Source organism: Trachurus trachurus, assembly GCF_905171665.1.
Source record: "Trachurus trachurus genome assembly, chromosome: 14".
NCBI classification, from domain to species: domain Eukaryota; kingdom Metazoa; phylum Chordata; class Actinopteri; order Carangiformes; family Carangidae; genus Trachurus; species Trachurus trachurus.
Window position 1 is genome coordinate 30,174,715 of NC_139903.1, and position 22,260 is coordinate 30,196,974.

Sequence of the window (22,260 nt, forward strand, 5' to 3'; positions counted from 1 at the left end):
TACCTCGGGAAAGCAAGCTCGTAATTGGTCGAGTGAGATGTCAATCGAAAGGTCAGAGTGTGGCGGCCATCTTTAGAAGTGGTTTTGCTGCGGTTTGCATGTACGGCGGACTTTGACGGAGAAATAAACGGATTTACTGGATATACAATACATATTTTGGAGCAATACAGTAGCGGTTTGAGGCTACCTACTGGTACAACCAAGTGTTTTGGACTAAAAACTTTACTGGATTGGATTTACTGGACGTTTCTGAATCTAACAACACCATGTTTGTGGGGATACCTTGTGATTAGGAGCCTGCCTCGACACTTATGGTGAGTTATATCGGCGTTTACGTAGTGAAATAGTATGTTTAGTAATCTTATTGTTGCTGTGCTGGGTGTTGCTGTGATTATTATACTTTGAAATGGTCGGCATATTTTTAATCACAAGAATTTTAGCTTTCCAATGATTCCGGCGGGCCGTCGGGCCGTCGGAATGGCAACAGGTTAGTGCCTTTTCCCAGGTTTATTGCACACGGCCAGTATCTCAGCCACAAAGATTCTCACAACCTCCCTCCGCTCTGAGTCAGAGGGCCTCTTCTCATCTTCTAACAGCTTCTTCGTGCTTGATGGGATCTTGTTCCATGGAATGTTGAAGCTGTGATGCGAGTTGTTATCGCGCCAGGGAGGCAAGATGGCGCCTGTGACTGGCAGTGCCACGGCTCGTCTCCTGCTGTATAGTTTTTTAATGGTCATCTTTACAACATATGTGATCATATCAGCCCGTATTTCAAATGGATGTGTCTCAGCTTTACGGATCTATGATCGGGACTCTCTGTTTCATATCAAAGAGTCAATGGAGGGCCTGTTTGATACACGGGGCAGGTACAAACAAGCGTTCCCTCCTCCTTTCATCATCGACCCCGACTCTCCTCTCCTCCTGAGTCAGCAGATCTGTTGTGTGTAGTCCCTCAAGGCTCCGTTTTGGGTCCTGTATTATTTTTGTTGTATTTGATCCCCTTGGGAAAAATCATCCATAGATTTTCTGATGTTTCGTACCACATGTTTGCTGATGATATCCAACTTTACTGCTCTTTCAAGCCAACTGAGCTCCAGAGGCTAAATTCCTTAGTTCATTGCTTGGTGGAGATAAAACAATGGCTAAGTGATAACACCTTGCAGCTAAATGTGGACAAAACAGAAACACTGGTTATTGCCCCTGATGACTCCATTCCAGGGATTAACCAGTAATTGGGTGACTTAGGCCAGTCTGTCAAACCGAGCCTAAGAAACCTGGGTGTTGACAAAGACATGTCATTAGTGCAACACTGCAAAAATTGCTTTTTTCAACTGAGGAAAATCTCCAAACTCAGGAAAATGGTGTCACAAAATGATTTGGAGATGATCATTCATGCATTTGTGTCTTCGCATTTAGACTATTGTAATAGTTTGTTTTCATGTCTAAACAAGAAGGAGCTGTCTGGCCTGCAGTTAGTGCAAAACTCTGCAGCGAGAATTCTGACTCGCTCTAATAGGAGGACACACATAACCCCTATTCTTAAAGCTCTTCATTGGCTGCCAGTTTCCTCCAGGATCAATTTTTAAATTCTGGTTTTAACTTTCAGAGCTTTGCATGGCCAGGCTCCACCTTACATCAGTGATCTGATCCAGCCTTACCCCTTGGATGCACTGCACGCGGAAGCTGGGCGCGCGCACTGCGCGCGGCTTCTCGGGCGCTTGGGTGGTCGCACTGGGAGCATACTTCTCCTCCTCTCTCCGCGCCGGTCAGACATCGACTGCAGTCGTTCATACTCGTATTCACTCGGTTTTTCACACACACGTCATTTTAAACATGTGTCTGTGTGTCTCATGTGCAGACGCAACGGTCAAATACGTATAGATGGACAAGCAACAACTTAATTAATCATCATTTAATTATTTTATTTTGAAAATTGACCGGATTCTCTCGCCTTTTCTGTGCCCGACTTCCTGTCTGGTACGACCACGTCTGTCCAGCTTGACAGACGGCGCTCTCGGCGCGCGCGAAAAATAGAAATGAACCGAACTGCAGCGCCCCAGGCGCGCGCACTGCGCTCCACAGCGCGAGATGTGCGGCCAGGCAGACCTGTTAACATGTGCGCCGAACTGAAACTCCCTCCGCTCCAGGGCGCTGCGCTTCGGTTCCGCGTCTAGTGCGTCCAAGCTGTTACACCCCAGCTCGGGCTCTGGGGTCTGTGGATCAGAATCTGCTGATGGTGCCACACACTCGTTTCTGGACCAGAGGAGACAGATCCTTCCAGGCTGTTGCTCCCAGGCTCTGGAATGATCTTCCGCTCTCTCTGCGTTCAATGGAGTCTGTTGACTTCTTCAAAAAGCAACTAAAGACCTATGTATTTGCTCATGCTTTTGCTTAACTGTCTTGGGGCTGCTATGATTGCCACTTAGTTGTCTTGGCCTTTTAAACTTAAGTTTGTATGTACTTCTTAACTGTGTATTGTTATTGTTTTTGTTGTAACTGTAAAGTGCTTTGTGACCCTGGTCTGTGAAAGGCGCTCTACAAATAAAGTTTACTTACTTACTTACTTACTTACCAAAGGTTAGCACCCACTCCCCACGGATTCAGTGTTTGAGGCCGAACTCGGCAGAGAAGATGAGGCTGAACTGGAGGCTGAACTCCTTGCATGTGAAGCTGGGCCCCTTTGGCTGGCTGAATCTTCTAAGTCACTAAGGCATGATTACAGACTTTTAACCCCTTAAATGCCAGTATATAGGGTCCTATGAAAAAGAAAATGGCCAAAAAAGGCCAACAGGGTGTGTCCAGGCGCAATTTGCAATTTTCATTCACTGCACGGCGCGGCGCAATCCCGCCTCCTTCCCTCCCACCGGCGCAAGTGGCAAAGAGATCATCCACCCTCACAGTCCTGCTCTTGGGACATCCACGGCTGCTTTTTGTGGGTGCCAGAATCCATCAGCGCCTCCATTTTCTCAGGCGACTCTGCTTGTTTGGCGTCAGTCTAACATCATGAACATCTTCTATTGCGCTGCCATCAAGTCCATCCTTAGATATGGCATTACGTCCTGGTTCGGTAATCTCACAGTCAAAGCCAAATCTCAAATACTTAATCTGGTTAAAACGGCTAGCAAAATCTTGGGTTCCCCTGTCCCACATACACCTCAAGATCTATTTGAACAGGCCACCATTAGGCTGGCAAACTCTATTTTAACAGACTCTATGCACGCACTTCTTCCTGAATATGTGCTCTTAAATTCAGGAAGGAGATACCAAGTCCCTTTGTGCAGGCACAATTGCCTCAAAAACTCGTTCACCCCACTGTCTATTAAACTCATGAATGAGCAGCCTGTGTGATGATGTGTATGAATGCTTATGCGTCTGTATATCTGTCACTCTCTACTCTCTGAAGCATATACCACTTTACTGTATGTTTTTAGTACTTTTTTGCAGCTTTTGTACTGTTTTTGTCTTGTTGTGAAGCAGCACTGCTCTCTGTCCAAGAGAAATTTCTCACATGGAAGACTAATACATTATTTTGACTTTTGACTTTGACTTTTTTTTTGTCCCAGTCCCTCCCCCTTTTGGCACGAAATTGTCACTGCGCCAAGCTGAATCTGTCGACACCTCCCCCTGCTGCGCCGCCACACCCATCTCAGCGCACCGCATCCTACCAATTTACAAAATCCGCTGCGCACGGGGCTGTGCCTGAGGAAATTACCACTGCGCTGACCGCGCCAGGCTTCGTCACGCTGCGCCACCCTGAGTTGCGCCACAAAATTAGAGCCCTATGGAACCTCCAGAAAAACACGATGGCATAAGTGAAAACAGTGAGGTGGACAAACTGCATAACAGAGCAGTGTGTGTATGGGTCTTCTGTGGGCAAGCCAAACTGCAGATGGTTGTCTTAGTTGCAAAAAATTGTCCATTAGGGAACATTCATGTTTAACTGTAAATGCAATCCAAAGCCCAGTTGGTCAACAACAGTGGGCCCTGCACACTTTTCTTTTAGCTTGTGATTGAAATTGCACAAAACTGTGCACTCTATAGGTGCACTTGTGCGGTTACATGCTGCCATTCCGACATGCTGCCACTCAGACATTCTACTATTCAGACATGTCACCATTCAGACATACCACCATTCCGACATGCAAACGTCCTGCCATTCCGACAGTTTCGTCCCGCCATTCCGACAAGGCTATGTGTGTGTGTGTTTGTTTCCGGGTTTTTTTTCATGTCTTAAGACATGTGTACAGATGTGATACAGTCAGTGTGCGGGGGTGCGCGAGCGCACAGTCAATGTGTGTGTGTGTGTGTGTGTGTGTGTGTGTGTGTGTGTGTGTGTGTGTGTGTGTGTGTGTGTGTGTGTGTTGGTGCGTGGTGAGGGTGAGTGAGAGAGAGTTTGTTTGTCCTACTGTCCACCCGGGAGAGACGCCGCGGCTCCGCCGAGGTGACCAGGTCAGTCCTCTCCCTCGTCCCGCTTGGCTGAAAACGGGCCCGGCCGTGCGGTGTCCAAACAGGCCTTTATGATCCACAGGGTAATCCACCAGGAAAAATAATCCACTATACCGCTTTGGAATTGCCGCCACCGTCCAAACGCCGACTGTGTCCCTCACTCTCCTCCCCACTAATGCACTTTTACGCATTACGCACACAACTTACAGCAAAAAAGAAACATTCATTCATTCATTAAAGGTCCGCACGTCCCAGTGCACAAACCACAAGGATCATTGATCATTTCCCTGGCCTAATACACAATGAAAAAAACCTGGGGAGCAAACCTGCAAATCAACTACCCCAGCTCCAATAGACTATGGCCAGGCAAAACCCAGTGTATCACTACAAGTTGTTGCAACTTTTGGGAATTTACTCCTGGTAAAAAGGCTTACAACCATGGACCAGGACGGCTCCATAATACGCACAAAAATCCAAAGGAAACGAAAGGTAACTTTAAAAAAAATAGCAACAGCACGAAGTAGTCAAAATATGTGTTTTACGCATGCCTCTGTGCGTCTGCAGATCAAATTGTCTATAATTAAACTTGGAGCCAGACCCGGCCAGGCTACAGGAGAGATCAAAAATATGCAGGGGTCCAGGACCCCCATGAGAACCACTGATCCTGTTGAACGTACTGTAACCACTGTGATACAATAAAAAACAACATCACTGATCTGATTCACCGGCGTAGCGGTCCCTCTCTCCATTAACTCTCTAGCTCTCTCGACCACAGCTGCAAACTAAGTAGCACAGCGCCAATAATAATAATAATAATAATAATAATGCATTTTATAATCGAGATGGGATGTGACCAGGGCGTTGACCAGAGTCGAAGTGCTGTTAGAGGAGAGAGATGGGCGGAGGCGGTGATCATAGTTATTAACCTACACATAGCCTACATTAATGACCTTATGTCGGAATGGCGGGGAAAAAAAGGAAAGTACCGCCATTCCGACAATGGAAACAGAAATTGTCGGAGTGGTGGGACGTTTTCAATCAATGGAAGTGCCGCCATTACGACAACTAGACGTCAACGTCGGAGTGGCGGTATGTCGGAATGACCCGCGGATACCCACTTGTGCAACCTGTAACCTTCAGGGTGACAGGGAAGATTTGGCAGGATGAAGGGTGAACAGGATAAGATACAAATTAACTTTCTTGTCTTCTCTTGCTGATGCAAGTTGGATATTGTTACATAATAACTTATTAATGTTGCATCACATGTTATTTGATGTTCACTGATTTCCCTGAACATAAAATGAGGTTTATAAAACCCTGCAACAGAGGAACTCCTGATTGGAGCTGGTGGGAATTATCAGCAATGAGCAGGGAGACACGAGAAAGAAAAGAAAGAACCTCTGAACACAGTCAAATGTCATGTGCAACACATTAACTTCTATCTCTTTTACAGGTTGATGGAAAACTACACCTACAACAGCTTCACACTCCAGCTGGAAGGTTTAAATGTCTCCAAGGGCTCTGTCTACCCTTTGTTTCTTTTTATCTTTTTCTCCTACTTGTTTATAATTGTCGCAAATGCTGGCATTGCTATTCTTGTTTTCATAGACAAAAACCTTCACCAGCCCATGTATCTACTCTTTTGGAACCTGTCATTCAATGACTTACTTGGAAACTCTATCATTTTGCCTCGTTTGCTCATAGATATATTACGCCCTCCTTCTGAAAGACTGATCAATTATTATGAGTGTGTATTCCAAGCTTTCACCTCACACACGTTCAGCACAACTGCTCACACTGTGCTCATGATTATGGCTTTTGACAGATATGTAGCCATCTGCAATCCGCTGCGTTATGCCTCCATAATGACCAACAGGATGTTAGTGAAGCTGACGGTTTCTGCCTGGGGAGTGGCCTTTGTTCTGGTCGGGATACTGCTCGGTCTGACCATAAGACTGAGCCGATGCAGGACTCTTGTGAGAGGTGTTTACTGTAGCAATGCTGGGCTCTTCAAACTCTCCTGTGAGAGTGTGTTTATTAATAATGTCTATGGCCTCACTTTCACTGTGGTCCTGTTCACAGGGTCTATAGGCAGCATGGTTCTCACTTATACCAAGATCACTGTTGTCTGTCTGACCAGTAAGAACACGTCTCTGAACAGAAAGGCTTTGCAGACCTGCAGCACTCATCTGCTTGTGTACATGGTAATGCTGCTCAGTGGATTTTGTGTCATTATTCTGCACCGTTTCCCACAGTACTCAGAGTACAGGAAATTCACTAGCATTTTGTTTCACATCGTCCCCAGCAGCCTCAATCCAATTATTTACGGTGTGCAGTCCAAAGAGATGAGAAAATTCTTGTCAAAGTTGTTTGAGGCCAAGAAAGTTTTTCCAAAGATATAAAAACAACCAACCTTTCATTAAGTTAGTTTCCATGAAGGACTGAAACAAATATGATATCATTTAAGAATGACTCATTGTGTTGCATTGGGCACAAACAGTTAAAGGAGCTGTATGTAAGACCGTGGTCAAAACTGTTGCTGCAGTCAAATTCAAAACACTGCAGTGCTTTGTTTCCCCTCCCCTCCAGACTTGAAGTTGCCAGATAACCACACGCTAACCTCTGTTCCAGCTTTGTGGCAGAGAGCAGAGCGAGGCTCACTCACACAGTCTCAAAGTAAAGATGATTATGATGATGTGCCTCTTATGCCACATGTTAGACTGTATTAGTTACTACCTGCAGTCAGAGGGATAAAGCAGCAGCACGACTATATCTGTTATCATAGTAGGCTAAATGTATTTCCTACAGTATGTGTTAGGGTTAAGTTTGAATTTAGGTTGAACAGGTTGTTGAATATTCAGCGTTTTACTCTGACTGTCTTATTGCTCTGACTCCATGTTAACTCTGCAGTTCATCTGCAGGTTATTGTTTCACCGCTCTGACGCTACGCCTGTGTCTGTCTGTGTGTGTGTCAGCGCTGCACACACAGACAGACACACAGTTACCCCGCATTTACAGGAGCCTTAGTGCATGTTGTTCACGCCGTACATGAGCAGATGAGTAGATGTTACCACAGAATAAATGACACGAGCAGCTCCATGTTTTCACTGTCTGACTTTTGTCCTCCACTTTCTTACTGTCGTCACCATGTAAATGTACTTTTCCTGTTATCTAATGGTCCTCTGTCTTTTTGGACTTTTTATGTTAATTTGTTGTATTGTTTTGGGGACTACGGATGTAATTTAGCACATGTGCTAAATCCGGTGTATTTACTGTGGGTACTCTAGCACTCACTGTCCATTAATATGCATTGTCCCGACCAAATAAACAAATAAAGTAAAGTAAAGCATCATAACACATGACGACCGGATACAGGCGACCTGACCACACGGGACTCATCTCATGAACCACTCCACACATTCACCATCACTTTATTTACCATCAGCTCTCGTTCACCACATTTACTCCCTCTTTCTTTGCAAACCTTCCCTTTAGCTTTAGCTGCTGCAGCTCCAACTAACTAGGTTATATCCTCGGAACAGGAGGCGGTGTATCAGACGGCGGAGTGACAAGCCGCTTATTTCTTCCACATGACATCAAGGAAATATGACCATATCCGTCAGAAATCGATCAAAATTTTTGTCGCAATCTCAATTGGAGATCGCTTTATTTCCCAGCCATAGCTGCAGCTCAGTGGTAGCTTAACTGGCAACGCCACTGACTCTGTGATTGGGAGAGGGCGGTGGGTGGTGCAACAGGCCAAAACACAAAATCAAAACATAAACGTGATTTGCATGCTGCAAATAAAATATTTAAATGTGATTTCTTAGTCTCTGGTGACATATTGAGTGATTTTATGATTACTTGCTGTACATACAGCTCCTTTAACAGGAGTCCAGCCGAAACTAAAGACCTAAAGACCTGAGCACTCATCTGGCTGTGTATCTTATTATGTGGGTCACTGCTCATCAGTTTGTTGCCATTTGTGTCATTATCTGCTTGCAACTCAATGTGAAAGATTTAAAGATGTCATATTTCAAATGCTCAGGGTGATTAAGGGGTTATTGAGTGTATAAGGGCAATTTCTCCTAAAATTTCAAAACCTCAAGGGTACCACTAAGAAAAGTTTTTGTGTCTCTGTTAGATTATGGAACACAATGGATGAGCAGTTAAAAGAATGCATAAACTAAACATAAATCTTTTTTTTCTTATAATATAAGGAAATGGTGTTCATCAAATATAGAAGGGAAGAAATTAGTCTGATGGTCATGGTTTTGTGCTCTTCTTTGTTTCTTTTCCCTTTCAACCTTATTTGTTATGTGTAGGATAGATACATTTAAGTTTTAGATGTAGGACTAAATAAGTGTTACACTTCGTCTTACGCCTAAATTCCACTGGATGCGGAACGGCTGCAGATCTGCTCCGGTACGGCGGCGGAGCCGTTACGTATTAATTATAATTACTGTGTGAGCGTCCACCGACTCCGGGTCCGCTGCGTCGTGGATCCGGAACGGCACCGGCGGGGACAGCTCTCCATTCCGACACACCTCCACTTCGACACCCCGCTGTTCCGAAACACCCCCACTTCGAAACACCGCTATTCCGACACCCTCTCCCCCGCAGCTGTCCAAGGTGCTGAACCACGTGACGTTTACATTCTGCTTTGTGGCCTGTCTGTGAAACGTGCGCTGCTCAGGGACTGGGCAGATCTGTCCCACTTGCTTTCTCCCCGACTCCGTTGTTGGAGATCTCCACACAGTAAAAGAAATAGCCTACACTTTTTTTTTCTCCCCCCCTGCTCCGCTTGAGCGCGGCTGAAGCCGGCTTGAGCCCACATGGGCGCGAGGCTGCTGCAGCCGCCGCTCGTGCTGTCAGCTGACTGAGGGAGATGCTTTGGTTGGGCTTAGGCAATGAAGAAACTAAGGAGTTGGTTAAGTTTAGTAAAAAGACCAGGTAGAGGCTAGACAGGCTAGAAGCGTAATGAACATTATGGGCCCTAGTTTGGTGGCGCAGCGCAGGTGGTGCAAGGTAACGCAGCCGGTCTAATGCAAGTTTCGACCAGCGCAGCCTAGCGCAAAGTCAGATTGGGAGATTGGTAGATCGCGCTGCGCTGAGATAGGCGTGGCCGCGCAGCAGGGGGAGGCGTCACAGATTCAGCTTGGTGCAGTGGAAGTTCCGTGCGAAAATGTCCCGCCGAGGTTGCGCTGAAAGCTCGCCACCTCCAACCAGGTCTACTCTCAGCGCAGGGCGGAGCGCAGCAGGTGCAGTGGAAGTTTGGCTGACTGACCTGCTGTGCACACACGTCACCAAGACCTCACAGGCAGATCTCCACAGTTCCAGGCACATTTCAATGCAATACATATCCACAATAACCACTATTTAATGCAACTAATGGAATCAACACGTGAATTTATATCTATATAGATTGTCCCGTCACATCTGACGTCAGATCAAAGCAGAGATCAAAGGCTGTCGGCAGCGTAATGGAAACTAACACAGCAGGGACGAACTGGCACTGAAAAGCAGCTGTGGATGTCCCAAGCAGGGCTGAGGGTGGATGACTGCATTTTGCTGCCGTATTGAGACTACGCACTGTGCCCTTGATGATCCCCTTTATTTATTTATTTACTTATTAATTTATTAGAGGGCGACTGCGTCGTCACGTGGCCGTAATGAAAAACAAAACACAAATCATCTCTCTTACGCCGGGTTCACACCGGACGCCGAAGCGCCGCGAAGCGGCCGCGAGCCGCGTCCCTCCAGTTCACACCAGACGCTGATTTCTCCGCGGCGGTCGCGAGCGCCTCTGCTCCTCAGCTGTTGTTCACTCACATTCAGAGCTGTGTTTTTTACATCATGGATAAGTAAATAACCTCATATAATTATAACACCATGTGCTGTGGGTCACACAACTCCCTGTACTTCACTTCCAAGATAAATTTCACGTCCTCCTTCACTTTACAACAACTCGTCTCTGCCTCTCTCTCTCTCTCTCTCTCTCTTTCCCTGTTTGTTTGTGTGTTTTGCCCCCCCCCCCCCTCCCCACTCCCCTCCTCCCTCCCCACTCCCCTCCTCCTTCCTGCAGCCAGCCCACTCCGTGTCTCCCTATCCTGTGTGTGTGTTTTCATCTCTCTTGCTCTCTGTTGAGAGTCTGACAAATATAAATACGGTCGCATTTGTCAATCGCTGTATTTTATTTTGAAAAGTGTTTTATTTTGAAAATTGACTGGATTCTCTCGTTGTTTCATGTGTGACTTCCTGCCAAGATTGACGCGATTGCTCGCGGCTCGCGCACAAAATAGAACAGACGCCGAAACGATAAATGCACGGCGCGAGCAATCGCGGCACTTCGCGGCGTGTCGCGTCTGGTCTGAACTACAGAACCTGTTAACTTGGGCGCCGAAGGGAAGCGGTCTCCGTTCCGCGGCTATTCGCGGCGTCCGGTGTGAACCCGGCGTTAGTCCACCACAACAGCCTCGGTATCATCTAGTCAGTATATAGCCTATACTCAGCATCTCTCATCACAGAGAAAAAAGAGAGGAGGACAGAGAGAGAGAGAGAGAGAGAGCGTCCTTTACGCTGATTTCATCCAGCATGGTGTTTGTTTATGTTGTGATTAGTGTACACCTCTCATCTGTCTTAAACAGGGAATAATAAATTGAAATGAATAAATGTGAGTTTCTTTATTAGTTTATTAGTTGTTGTTTCTTACACTGATCACCGGTTCTCAGTGTATCAGATCAAACCTGATTAAGGATGTTAGTAAACTCATTATTCGGTCACTCTGAGCTCGGACCTCCGGACCAAAACAGCTGTTTCCTCCTGGGAGAGGTTCGGCCTCTGGCGTCGCTGTCTCCCCCGTCCATGTCAAAGTATAAAATGACAAACTTGCAGTGCGCATCGCCCGCGGTGCAGTTAAAGGTGAGGAGAGGAGCTCATTTGATTGGTGAAGATCCGAATCGGCTGTGTTAATCCCACTTCTCCTCCTCCTGTCTCCCTCCCGCCCTCTCTCCTCCCCCTTTGCGCCGGTAGGAGGGACGAGGGGAGGGCTTGCGCTGGTATAAGTCGGACTGCGCTGCCCAGCAAACTTGCGAAATGGACCTGGACACGCCTAGTTGGTGTGGCGAAGCTGCGCTGAGCTTAGACTTCGCCCGGTCTAGGAAACTAGGGCCCTATGTCATTAATATGAAGTAGGCTATTTGCTTGTTTTGCAGTTAATTATGCACATGATCCGTTTGATCCCAAAAAGGAAAAAAGGATCAATGCACACTGCGCACTGCACAGCCTCCGGTTCCTTTCTGATTACGTCCGTCTGTCCATTCGGAGTGGGGGGGTTTCCCCCAATAGCCTTTTCGGAGTAGCGGGGTCTTTAGAAAAAATAGAAAACCCCGCTATTACGATGAATGGAAGTCTATTGTCGGAAAGGCGGGGTTTCGGAAAGGCGGGGTGTAACCGGCACCAGCATCCGACAGCCCTCGCAACACATACGCAGAGCTTCTATTTTTGCCAGACGCCGGAGCACGGCGCATCAATCAGCACAGAGCAGGTCGTATATGACAGGAAATCGCGGGCAAAATACAAAATAAAAAAACGGTTAATTTTCAAAATAAAATACACCATGTTTACAGCGGAGCATATTTCCTGCTTTACACCTTAAAAACGTTGTAATGGGCAGCGACCGGCCTGTAGTCAGCAGCTCGGAGGTTTTCAGACATCATTTCACCCCGTTTTCACCATGGACAAGGAGATAGTGATTGTAAAATCAAGTCAGGTCAGCACCAAGTTGTTTCTCTACTACTCCTCTGGATGTTTTTTTATTTTGTGGTGCACTTTATGGAAACTACAACCCGCTTTATCGCAAGATCACGTGTTCCCGCTGTGCGGCGGAGCCGCAACAATCAGTATCACGGACGGAACCGGTGTGAGTTGACGGAGTCGGAGTACGCAGCCGTTCCGTAGCGGACCCGTTTCGGAATCGTTCCGCATCCAGTGGAATCCCGGCGTTACTCCTTTTCAGGCTTTTTTGTTTTTAGGAATTATGTTGTTTGTGAGCTTGTCTGTTTGTTTATTTGGTTTTCATGTTCATCTTTTGTCACATGACATTTATATGAGCTTGAAATAAATTGTGAAAAGAAAATGAATGAATGAGGGTGAAAGGTCTAAGTCAGAGTGACCCCATAAAAAGTGGTTTTGACACTCTGTAACACCTTGTGTTAGAATGTTACCGTGGACTCTTGAACTGATTCTGGTTTTTGGTAGCTCAATGTCAAAGGTGAAGTTCACACTGACCACACAAAACATTATTTTGACCCCAATGAATACAATATCACCAAAATGCCTTTGGAAATCCGTCTAAATTTGGTAGAAACAATAACTTGAGCACAAACCTGAGCAAAAACTTCTGGGGGTAAAGGGTCAAAGTTCCAGGTCATTGTGACTTCACTTAATATTTATTCAAACAATTTTCCCTTTTTTTGATAAATTTGCTGAAATTTCCAAAGTTCAGTCTTAGTTTTGTCACATCGGCATTATGGCAGCATTAATGTTACATCACACATAATCTGACTTACAGAACACTGATTCCCCTGAAGATAAAATCATGTTTATAAAACCTTCCAACAAAGAAGTTTCGGATTGGGGTTGGCAAGTATTATCAACAATGAGCAGGGAGATACAAGAAAGGGGAGACGAGAGATTAAAGGCAGAGTCACTCAAAGTAGGTGGAACCTTCGATCACAGCCAAAATGTAAATGGGAAGTAACGTACAACACCTTCACTTCTATCTACTTTATGTCTTGAAGTACTTCACTTGTAGCAATCAAGCAGTCTAATGTATGTGTTCATTTTTGGTCTTTTATACTGCTTTTTACAGGTTGATGGAAAACTACACCTACAACAGCTTCACACTCCAGTTACAAGGCTTAAATGTCACCAAGGACTCCATCTACCCCGTGTTCCTTATTCTTTTATTCTGCTATGTGTTTATAATTGTTGCAAATATTGCCATTGCGGCCCTTGTTTTCATAGACAAAAACCTTCACCAGCCCATGTATCTACTCTTTTGGAACCTTTCACTCAATGACATACTTGGAAACTCTATCATTTTTCCTCGTTTGCTTATAGATATATTGCACCCTCCATCTGAACGTCTCATCAGTTACTATGAGTGTGTGGTCCAGGCTTTCACCATACATATGTTCAGTACCACTGCTCACACTGTGCTCATGATTATGGCCTTTGACAGATATGTAGCCATCTGTAATCCCCTACGTTATTCTGCCATAATGACCAACAGGATGTTAGTGAAGCTGACGGTTTCTGCCTGGGGAGTGGCCTTCGTTCTGGTCGGGATTCTACTCGGTCTGACCATAAGATTAAACCGATGTAGGACTCTGATCAAGAGCATTTACTGTAGCAATGCTGGGCTCTTCAAACTCTCATGTGAGAGTGTGTTTATCAATAACGTCTATGGCCTCACTTTCACAGTGGTCCTGTTCACAGGGTCTATAGGCAGCATGGTTCTCACCTACACCAAGATTACAGTAGTCTGTCTGACCAGTAAGAACAAGTCTCTGAACAGAAAGGCCTTGCAGACCTGCAGCACTCATCTGCTTGTGTATATGATAATGTTGTTCAGTGGAATGTTGATGATTGTTTTACATCGCTTCCCACAGTATGCACAGTACAGGAAAATTGCAAGCATTTTATTCCAAATTGTCCCTAGCAGCTTAAACCCAATTGTTTATGGTGTGCAGTCCAAAGAAATCCGGAAATTCTTATTTAAGATTTTGGAGTCGAAGAAAGTTTCCAAAGTTTAAAAGTAACATTTCCACTTAGAAAAATAGGCCATATGAATAAGAATGTCTCAGTATCCTGTCTCGCATAAGTAGAGATTTTCATGTAGCACAAGGAAATAACAGGAGTCCAGCCATACGTTAAGCCCTGAGGATGTGTAGCACTCATCTATATGATGTTGCCCAGTGAACTGTCTATCCATATTGTTCCACATCCCAGAGGCCATAATCCCATTATTTGTGGCATGTTATCCAAGATTTGTACATTTTTGTTAAACTTGTCTAAGTCTCAGAAGACTTCATCATAATAAAGACTAACTGGAGTATTTCCCTCTCAAGCCCAGTATTAGTTTTGTGTTCACACTTACTAGTCAAGACTATACCATACTGACTATATTCTGTCAATGCCTGTAAACACTTTGAAAGCTATGAGGCTAACTTTCAGCTAACTCACAGACAAAAACTTGAATGGAATTTTCATATAATGATGTATATGAATGAATGAATGAATGAATGAATGAATATTTTATTTTCGTGTCATGCCACCACTGTGGCCCATCCCATATGGGATTACAAGACACAATAACAAATACAAAAAAAACAAAAACTAGACAGTCCTTCCTGTTGGTGTTACTTGCCACACAAGTGTGACATAAATAAACAATTTCAGATTACTTTCCGTACTCAACAATATATCGCTCTTCGTCTCATTGCCCAAGCCTCTTCAAGAAACAAAGAAAATGCAAAAATATTCAAATAAAAAAGAAGTTTTAGCTTCTCAGCATCGTCCAACCACACAAATTCATTATTTGGATCTTCTTTACTAAATAATTTTTGTCTTATAGAGTCATAGAAAGGACAGTAGAACACAAAATGCATTTCATTCTCCACCTCTCGGATTTCACATAAGTTACAAATTCTATCATCTTCTGCTGTGCCAACATATCTGCCTGTCTCGATATGAAGACCAAGAATACCAGCTCTCAATTGAGCACACAGGGATCTTTTCTTTTTAGACAAATTATACAAAACATAGTTTTCTGGGCCAAATACCTGTTTTATTTCACAGTAAGTACGCAGCTTTGGTTTACCCCAGATATCTAATGCCCATCTATCTTTACTTTGTTGAAAAATAATTTCTTTTAATACGTTAATCTCAACTTTCTCTTTGTTATAATAATGGTCTTCATATCCAGCTCTCAGCAAGATGTCATATATGTCCCTATCCCAAGCCCCATTGGTCAGAGTGTCCCACTCAAAGATTTTTCTTGCAATCCTGTTACGATTTAATCCTAGTATCCTATTCCATAAACGCACCATATATACACTCCACCGTACCTCATTGGGTTCCCAGCCCATATCTCCCATAACGGCTAGTGTTGGTGTGAATTTATGTACGCCAAGAAAATACCGCATGGCTCTGTTTTGCACAGCCTCACATTTAGGGTACTGTTTGAATCCCCATACTCCTACTACATAATCTAACACTGGACACACACAACTCTGATATAATTTGGAGTAGGTGGAGTACCCAACATCCCTCAGAGTCTTTATTTTAGCTATAACACCCCCTAGTGCCCGATTTGCTGACTCAGCATATGTCAAGACTATTCAAGTATGTATGTTAATGTATGTGCTGTATGCATATTTTGTAGATTTATACTGATCCCAAAGCTTGTAAATGTACAGTATATTTAATATAGGAAGGTCCTTGAAAACCACTATTCCAGAATGGGAAGATGGACATTAATAAGAACATATAAGTATGCAGAAGATTTTTACGTGTTGTTTTAACAAACTAGCAGACATAGGTGAAATATATATTTTGAAAAAATATGGTCACAACATATTAAAAGTTAATTTTATACTTTGTATAAAATCGTAACATACCATATGGGTTGTGAGCTTGTTTCACCACAGATTTCATGTGTTCACTTAATATCCTGCTGTAGACTGTAGCCAACATCAAACAACAAACACATTGAAAATTCATGATGGCTACATATCCGGTTATTTTGAGAATGCCTTTGTGATAAAAGCGTGAAATTTGCTGCATGTATAGCCAAAGTGCATGACTCATTTGTAGAATAGCTCCTACTCCCCAACTAGAAGGGACAACAACAACCTGTGGCCCTGGCTCTCAGCCAATCATAGGTACATTGTCTCATACAAATCACCATCATAGTATAGAATAGAAGTTTATTGTCATTGTTCAGTAAAAACCACAAAATGCAGTTTAACAGCTCTCTGCTTTTGACAAAAATTAAGAACACACACGCACACACCACTCTGTGGATCTGTATGTATACAGAGTCATAGAGAAAAATAAATAAAAAACTGAACAGAGTAGTGCCAAATTTTCTTATATGGCAGGATTAGTAGGTTAATTTATAGTTGCTTTGAAAAGTGGTAGTGCCAGTCGTCTAATTTTTGATGCAAGTAGCACCATTGATATAACTAGAAACAGCATTTCCTAACGGAAAATGCGTGTGAATGCTGAAAGCCATTGCTGAACCATGCTGAATTAGCAGAATAAATTGACAAAGACATGCAGAATGGCATTCAAGAAACATGTCCAAGGAAGGAATCGAACCCACACCTCATGAGTGGTAACCTGACACACTAACCATATGGCCACAGAGGACCTGAGTTACAATGAGCTTTATACTGTGAGGAATCAAAGACTGTCCAATGACAGCTGAATAGTTAGAATCAAAAGTCAAGCAATGATGTGACATGAATGAGGCAGGAATCGAACCCATGACCTCATGATGACTAAACTCAACTCAACTCAAATTTATTTATAGAGCCCTTTAAAACAACCACAGCTGAAACAAAGTGCTGTACATAATGCAACAGAAGAATAAATGTAACATAATAATTGTTTATTGCTTTTAAAACAATTTAAAAGCAATAAAACAATTTAGAATTTAAATAAAACAATTAAAATAAAAAACATTAAAAACAATGAATAGAACAAACCATAAAACACTAAAACAGAGGTAGAGTCTCATGCTGAGTTGAACGCCAAGGAATAAAAGTGGGTTTTAAGACTAGTTTTAAAAATGGACAGTGAGGAGGCCTGTCTAATGTGGAGGGGAAGCTCGTTCCACAATTTTGGAGCGGCAACTGAAAAGGCTCTGTCCCCTCTGAGCTTCCGTTTGGACCTCGATACCTCCAGGAGCAGCAGATCAGCTGACCGGAGGCACCGAGCAGGGGCGTAGGGGTGAAGAAGCTCAGAGAGGTAAGATGGGGCCAGTCCATTTGAAGATTTAAAAACAAATAAAATAATCTTAAATTAAAACCTTTATTCTACCACTCAGCTACAGAGAGCACACCGTTTTCAAGACTGTTGTCATTCATTGTAATCTGATGATGTAATACGAGTACGAGTAATCAATGCGATAACAAACACCTGTAACCAATTGAAGGCAGGGGAGGGGAGGTTAATTCTGCCAGTGACGTCCAATAGTGGGCAGCGCAGGACAACAAATGATGGATACAAATCATTCAAGAGCTTTGCTTTTCTCTGCTGCTCCAGTGCATTTAAATCTTAGAGCAGTAGTATAAACAAGAAACATGTCCACAACCCTGGACCTCAGCAACCCAGCAAACTAACCTCTCAACCACAGAGGTAGATAAAACATGCAGAATTTTACACCGTGATAAATCAAACACTGTCCGATGCAGCTGTAGTTTACACAGTTTAAACAAGGAGCAAGTTATCAGAAATCAACAGAGGAAGACTGGGGGAATGATTCACTAGCAAAGTGGTTGGGGCTGGATTTGAACTTGCAACCTTCAGGACATCAGTCCAGTGATCTAACCACTTGACCATTGTTAGATTCAATGAAAGAAGGGTAAAACAAATCCCTGTATAAGAGGCTCACTGACTTCTGCTAAAAAAAAAGAAGAATAGAGTAGAAATGAGCCACATCAAGTAAGTAGAGGACTTTTTTGTGACTTGTGACTATTTTTTGGTGAATTCAAACAAAGTATAATGCCCATTCCAGTGAATTACAAAGTTGGAATCAAAAGTCAAGCAATGAGGAATCGAACCCATGACCTCATGATCACTAAACCTTTACTCTGCCGCTTCGCCACAGAGAACACACACATATGCATGTTGTCATTGATTGTAATGTGATGATGTGCTGCAGACGGTGGCAGTAGCAATTAATGAGTCTCTTAACGAACACCTGTAACCAATTGAAGGTGGGGGAGGAGAGCAGAATTCAACATAACATAACAAGATTGCTCAGATTGGATTCGAACCAGTGACCTTGGGGTTGGCAAGCAGCCACCTTACCCACTGAACTACACACAGAGTTGTGGAGAAGAGAGGTTGAGACTTTGATGAATGTGAGATTTTTCAATGATGCTTAAAAAAAAGGAAAAGAGTAGAAATGAGCCACAACAAGTAAGTAGAGGACTTTTTTGTGACTTGTGACTATTTTTTGGTGAAATCAAACAAAGTATAATGCCCATTCCAGTGAATTACAAAGTTGAGCTCCTTCTCCTCTGCTGTGAAAAAAATTGCATGGGGTAAATGGCAGAGAGAGAGCAGCCAGGCTGCATTTAAAAAATATTTTAAATTATTCTCTGAGTCTCTGTGCATTTTTGACGGCATTGTGAGACAGAAGTCAAGTGTGGCTACAAACTGTTTCCAAAATCATGAGTGAAGAGTGTAATTTGTAGCTTTGCTGGCAGTTTCAGAAGAAAAGTTCCAGTTGCTTTTTTGGATCTCCTGCACTCTACGATGATGTCACCCACTCTGACCCAACGCCATACACACTCATTGAAAAGTGTGAAATTTGTCAGAAATCCTCATGTGCCTTTAAAGGATTTATCTCAAAAACGGTACAAGCTATGAAAAAGTTGTACACAGGATGAATACATTAGAAGTTTGTCTACAACTCAGAATTTGAATGAAGTCTGTAGGTGAAAGTATGTGGAAGCAAACTAGGTTCAAAGTAGGACCAGTAGTTTCAGAATTTGAAGACTGTTGGAATGTATTTCTAATGGGACAAAAAAATCAGAAAAAGTTAAATATTTGAAAAAGAATAAGTAGTTGAAATGAGAAAAGTAATGCCGCTCATGTCCAGAAAAAGCTGCACAATTTGATATTTTAATTGTTGACATAGCACAAAGTATGAAGGACTAGAAGAATACTTTCAGCATTCACACTAATAATACGTATAAAGAAAATGGCGGAGAGGAAGAACAATAGTGTGAATGCTTTCAGCATTTAAAATAATTACAAATACACTGATTCATATGTTCTTAGAGATCCCTTAAGTTTGCTGGTGTTTTCTGAGTCACTGAAAGCAGATGAGGTCAAATGAATCATGGATGTCCATTAAATAACTCATATCACAAAAGACAAGTAATGCCTTTCCTGACCATGATGGTGTAAATATTGATTGACAATGTGTGGGTATGGAATAATGACAACATAAGTGTTATGATTGGTTCCCTAGAAACCCCAATTGCACAATGCAATTATGTCTACATGAAATATTCCAGAAAGATTTGTGCTATGATTTACCAACCAAACAGAAACAGTGAGGGTGGAAAAAAAAAATTACTCAGCACACATAAAAAAGGGTTCTGCAAGGAAGCAAAGGAGATGAAATGTGAGAGTGATGAAGGACAAGATTAAACAATAGTTAACATCAAATAGGGATTCACTTGATGGTGTAAACTCTGCGATATGAATAGGTTTAAAATTAACATTCAGTTGTGAGAATTTCACCCAGAATAGAAAAAAAAACTAACCCTTACCCTAATGGTTTTTGGTATGGGGCAGAATGTTCTAGCCTCGTAAACCAGCCTCTCCCGGAAATGCATTTCATTTAATTTCTGAGGAAGAGTCTGGCCTCATTCCCCCTGTAAGCGTTTGGGGTGGGTGGGAGCTGGGCGGGAGTAGTAGCTTTGACAGACAACCGATTCAGCCAATCAGCACTTTTGCCGACGACACTGCTGGTAGCCGGAAGTTCGTTTGAAAATCGCTGCTGAAGCAGTGTACCGTCATTTCCCAAAAGTGGGTTCCAGACGATGTGGTGCCACTCAAAAACGAACAATAAAAAGTTATAATAATTGTTATTAATTAATAAAGGTAAAATGTGGAGTTTTGTTCATGCATAACACTGGCAACGTTATGTTGTAACGGTGTAACATGTAACATGAGAGCTGTTGTGGTTAGCATCGAGCTAACGTTAGCTCCCAAAAACAACCCTCTCCCTACTTGTTACCAGTTGAGGTTTTAGCTGTCAATAACGACCGGGTATCTGTCCGCGGCTCGGGTGCTTCAATCGGACTGCATTTATTTTTCTCTGCGATCCTGACTGCTGCTGCTGCTGCTGCTGCTGAGAGAGACTAGCACGGACAGCTAGTGGGGCTGGAGCGGCTACGGTGTTACGACGTGTATATGCCATAAACAAAGATTGCCATGGGAAAAATCCTGCTCCGTTTCTCTTTATTTCAATTATTATGTTATAGTTAATATTCAATTTGTCTTCGGCGGTGGACTGTTCGTCCTCCTCCTCCACAGCTGAGCCACTAGCACTAGCCTCAGCCTCAGCCTCCATATTCGTTGTGGCAAGAGTCGCGCAGTGTAGACAAACCGTCTTTGGTGTAGAGACGGGGCTTTGCACCAGTCAGTCCCTGATTGGCCAACGTGCTGTGTCAATCACAGAAATCTGAGTGGCGACACTGATTGGCTCGGCCTTCTGAGGGTTTCAGGCCAAACGCTTACAAGGGGAATGAGGCCGGACTCTCCCTCAGAAATGAAATGAAATGCATTTCCAGGAGAGTCTGGTTTACGAGGCTAAGAATGTTCCAGTTTGAGGGAGGTTTGAATTTAAAGGCATGTTGTGTCAAAGTGAGTATGGAGATATATACAGGAATAATAATATTGATAGAGATTAGATGTGAATTAGTGATGGTCTTACTATGCAAGTGGGCCGGAAATAATTAAAAACCCGCAACAACAGGCTCAAGAACAGTTTTTATGCCAGAGCCATAGCTGCACTTAACACGGCCAGCATGTAAACATGCAGAATGTGAATACGTGTTGTTGCTGTTTCCTGTATTTCAATCAGGACAGACTATTAAGAATGGAATAGACGGGATGTGAAACGAAAGACATTTATTGTGAACAAATAATATTTTTGGCGCTTAGGCCCCAGGGAGTAGATCAGCTTAGAAGACAGATTGATGAATGTGAAGCTTCTATCTGAAGAGGACTTCCCCCGGGCCCAGACACTGGTGGTGGTAGGGATGATGCCTGCTGATATACCTCCGGACTGAGATGAAGATGCCTGGATCCTGATTGAGGAGGTGAAGGGGAGGAAGTGGGTCGAGAATTTTCTGCGGGCTGGTTGACAGCTGAATGAGAGTAGAGAGAGAGCACTTTTAAACATGACAGCTGAAAACTGATTGGAGGAGGAGAGAAGGTGGCGGATTGTGATTGGATGAGGACGAGTGCGGAGGGGTGTGTTTCAGAGGGAAGTGGGAGAGATGAAATTACTCAGTGAGCATGCTCGGAGAGATAGTCTTCCTGTCTGAACTTTCGCTAAGCTTCATTTCAATCAGGACAGACTATTAAGAATGGAATAGACGGGATGTGAAACGAAAGACATTTATTGTGAACAAATAATATTTTTGGCGCTTAGGCCCCAGGGAGTAGATCAGCTTAGAAGACAGATTGATGAATGTGAAGCTTCTATCTGAAGAGGACTTCCCCCAAAATAAAGGTATACCATACCTGGATGAGAGGTATCAGTCTACGGGGAGAGAACAATAAAAGTTAATAAGAAGAGAATATACAGACATGATTAAACCCGAAACGAGCCATGCAAATGGCTGAGCTCTGATTGAAATATGCGGAAAAGACCATGCAAATGGTCGCCATGCAAATGGCTGAGCTCTGATTAAATGCTGCTGAGAAAGGCCATGCAAATGACCGCCATGCAAATGGCTGAGCTCTGATTAAATGCTGCTGAGAAAGGCCATGCAA

General features: G+C 43.5%; 2 protein-coding genes across 2 annotated transcripts; both read left to right on the top strand.

The window, feature by feature from the left end:
* Nucleotides 1-5,903: 5,903 nt before the first annotated feature.
* LOC310997241 (olfactory receptor 8G17-like) lies at nucleotides 5,904-6,848 on the top strand (the record flags this gene model as incomplete). Its single annotated transcript, XM_083986917.1, has 1 exon — nucleotides 5,904-6,848. One exon carries the CDS (start codon nucleotides 5,904-5,906, stop codon nucleotides 6,846-6,848), a length of 945 nt encoding a protein of 314 aa, XP_083843043.1.
* A 6,474-nt stretch (nucleotides 6,849-13,322) lies between these two features.
* Nucleotides 13,323-14,264, top strand: LOC310997242 (olfactory receptor 8G17-like; the record flags this gene model as incomplete). The annotated part of the gene is made up of 1 exon (XM_083986918.1): nucleotides 13,323-14,264. The coding sequence occupies one exon, from the start codon at nucleotides 13,323-13,325 to the stop codon at nucleotides 14,262-14,264; it is 942 nt and encodes a 313-aa protein (XP_083843044.1).
* Nucleotides 14,265-22,260: the final 7,996 nt, after the last annotated feature.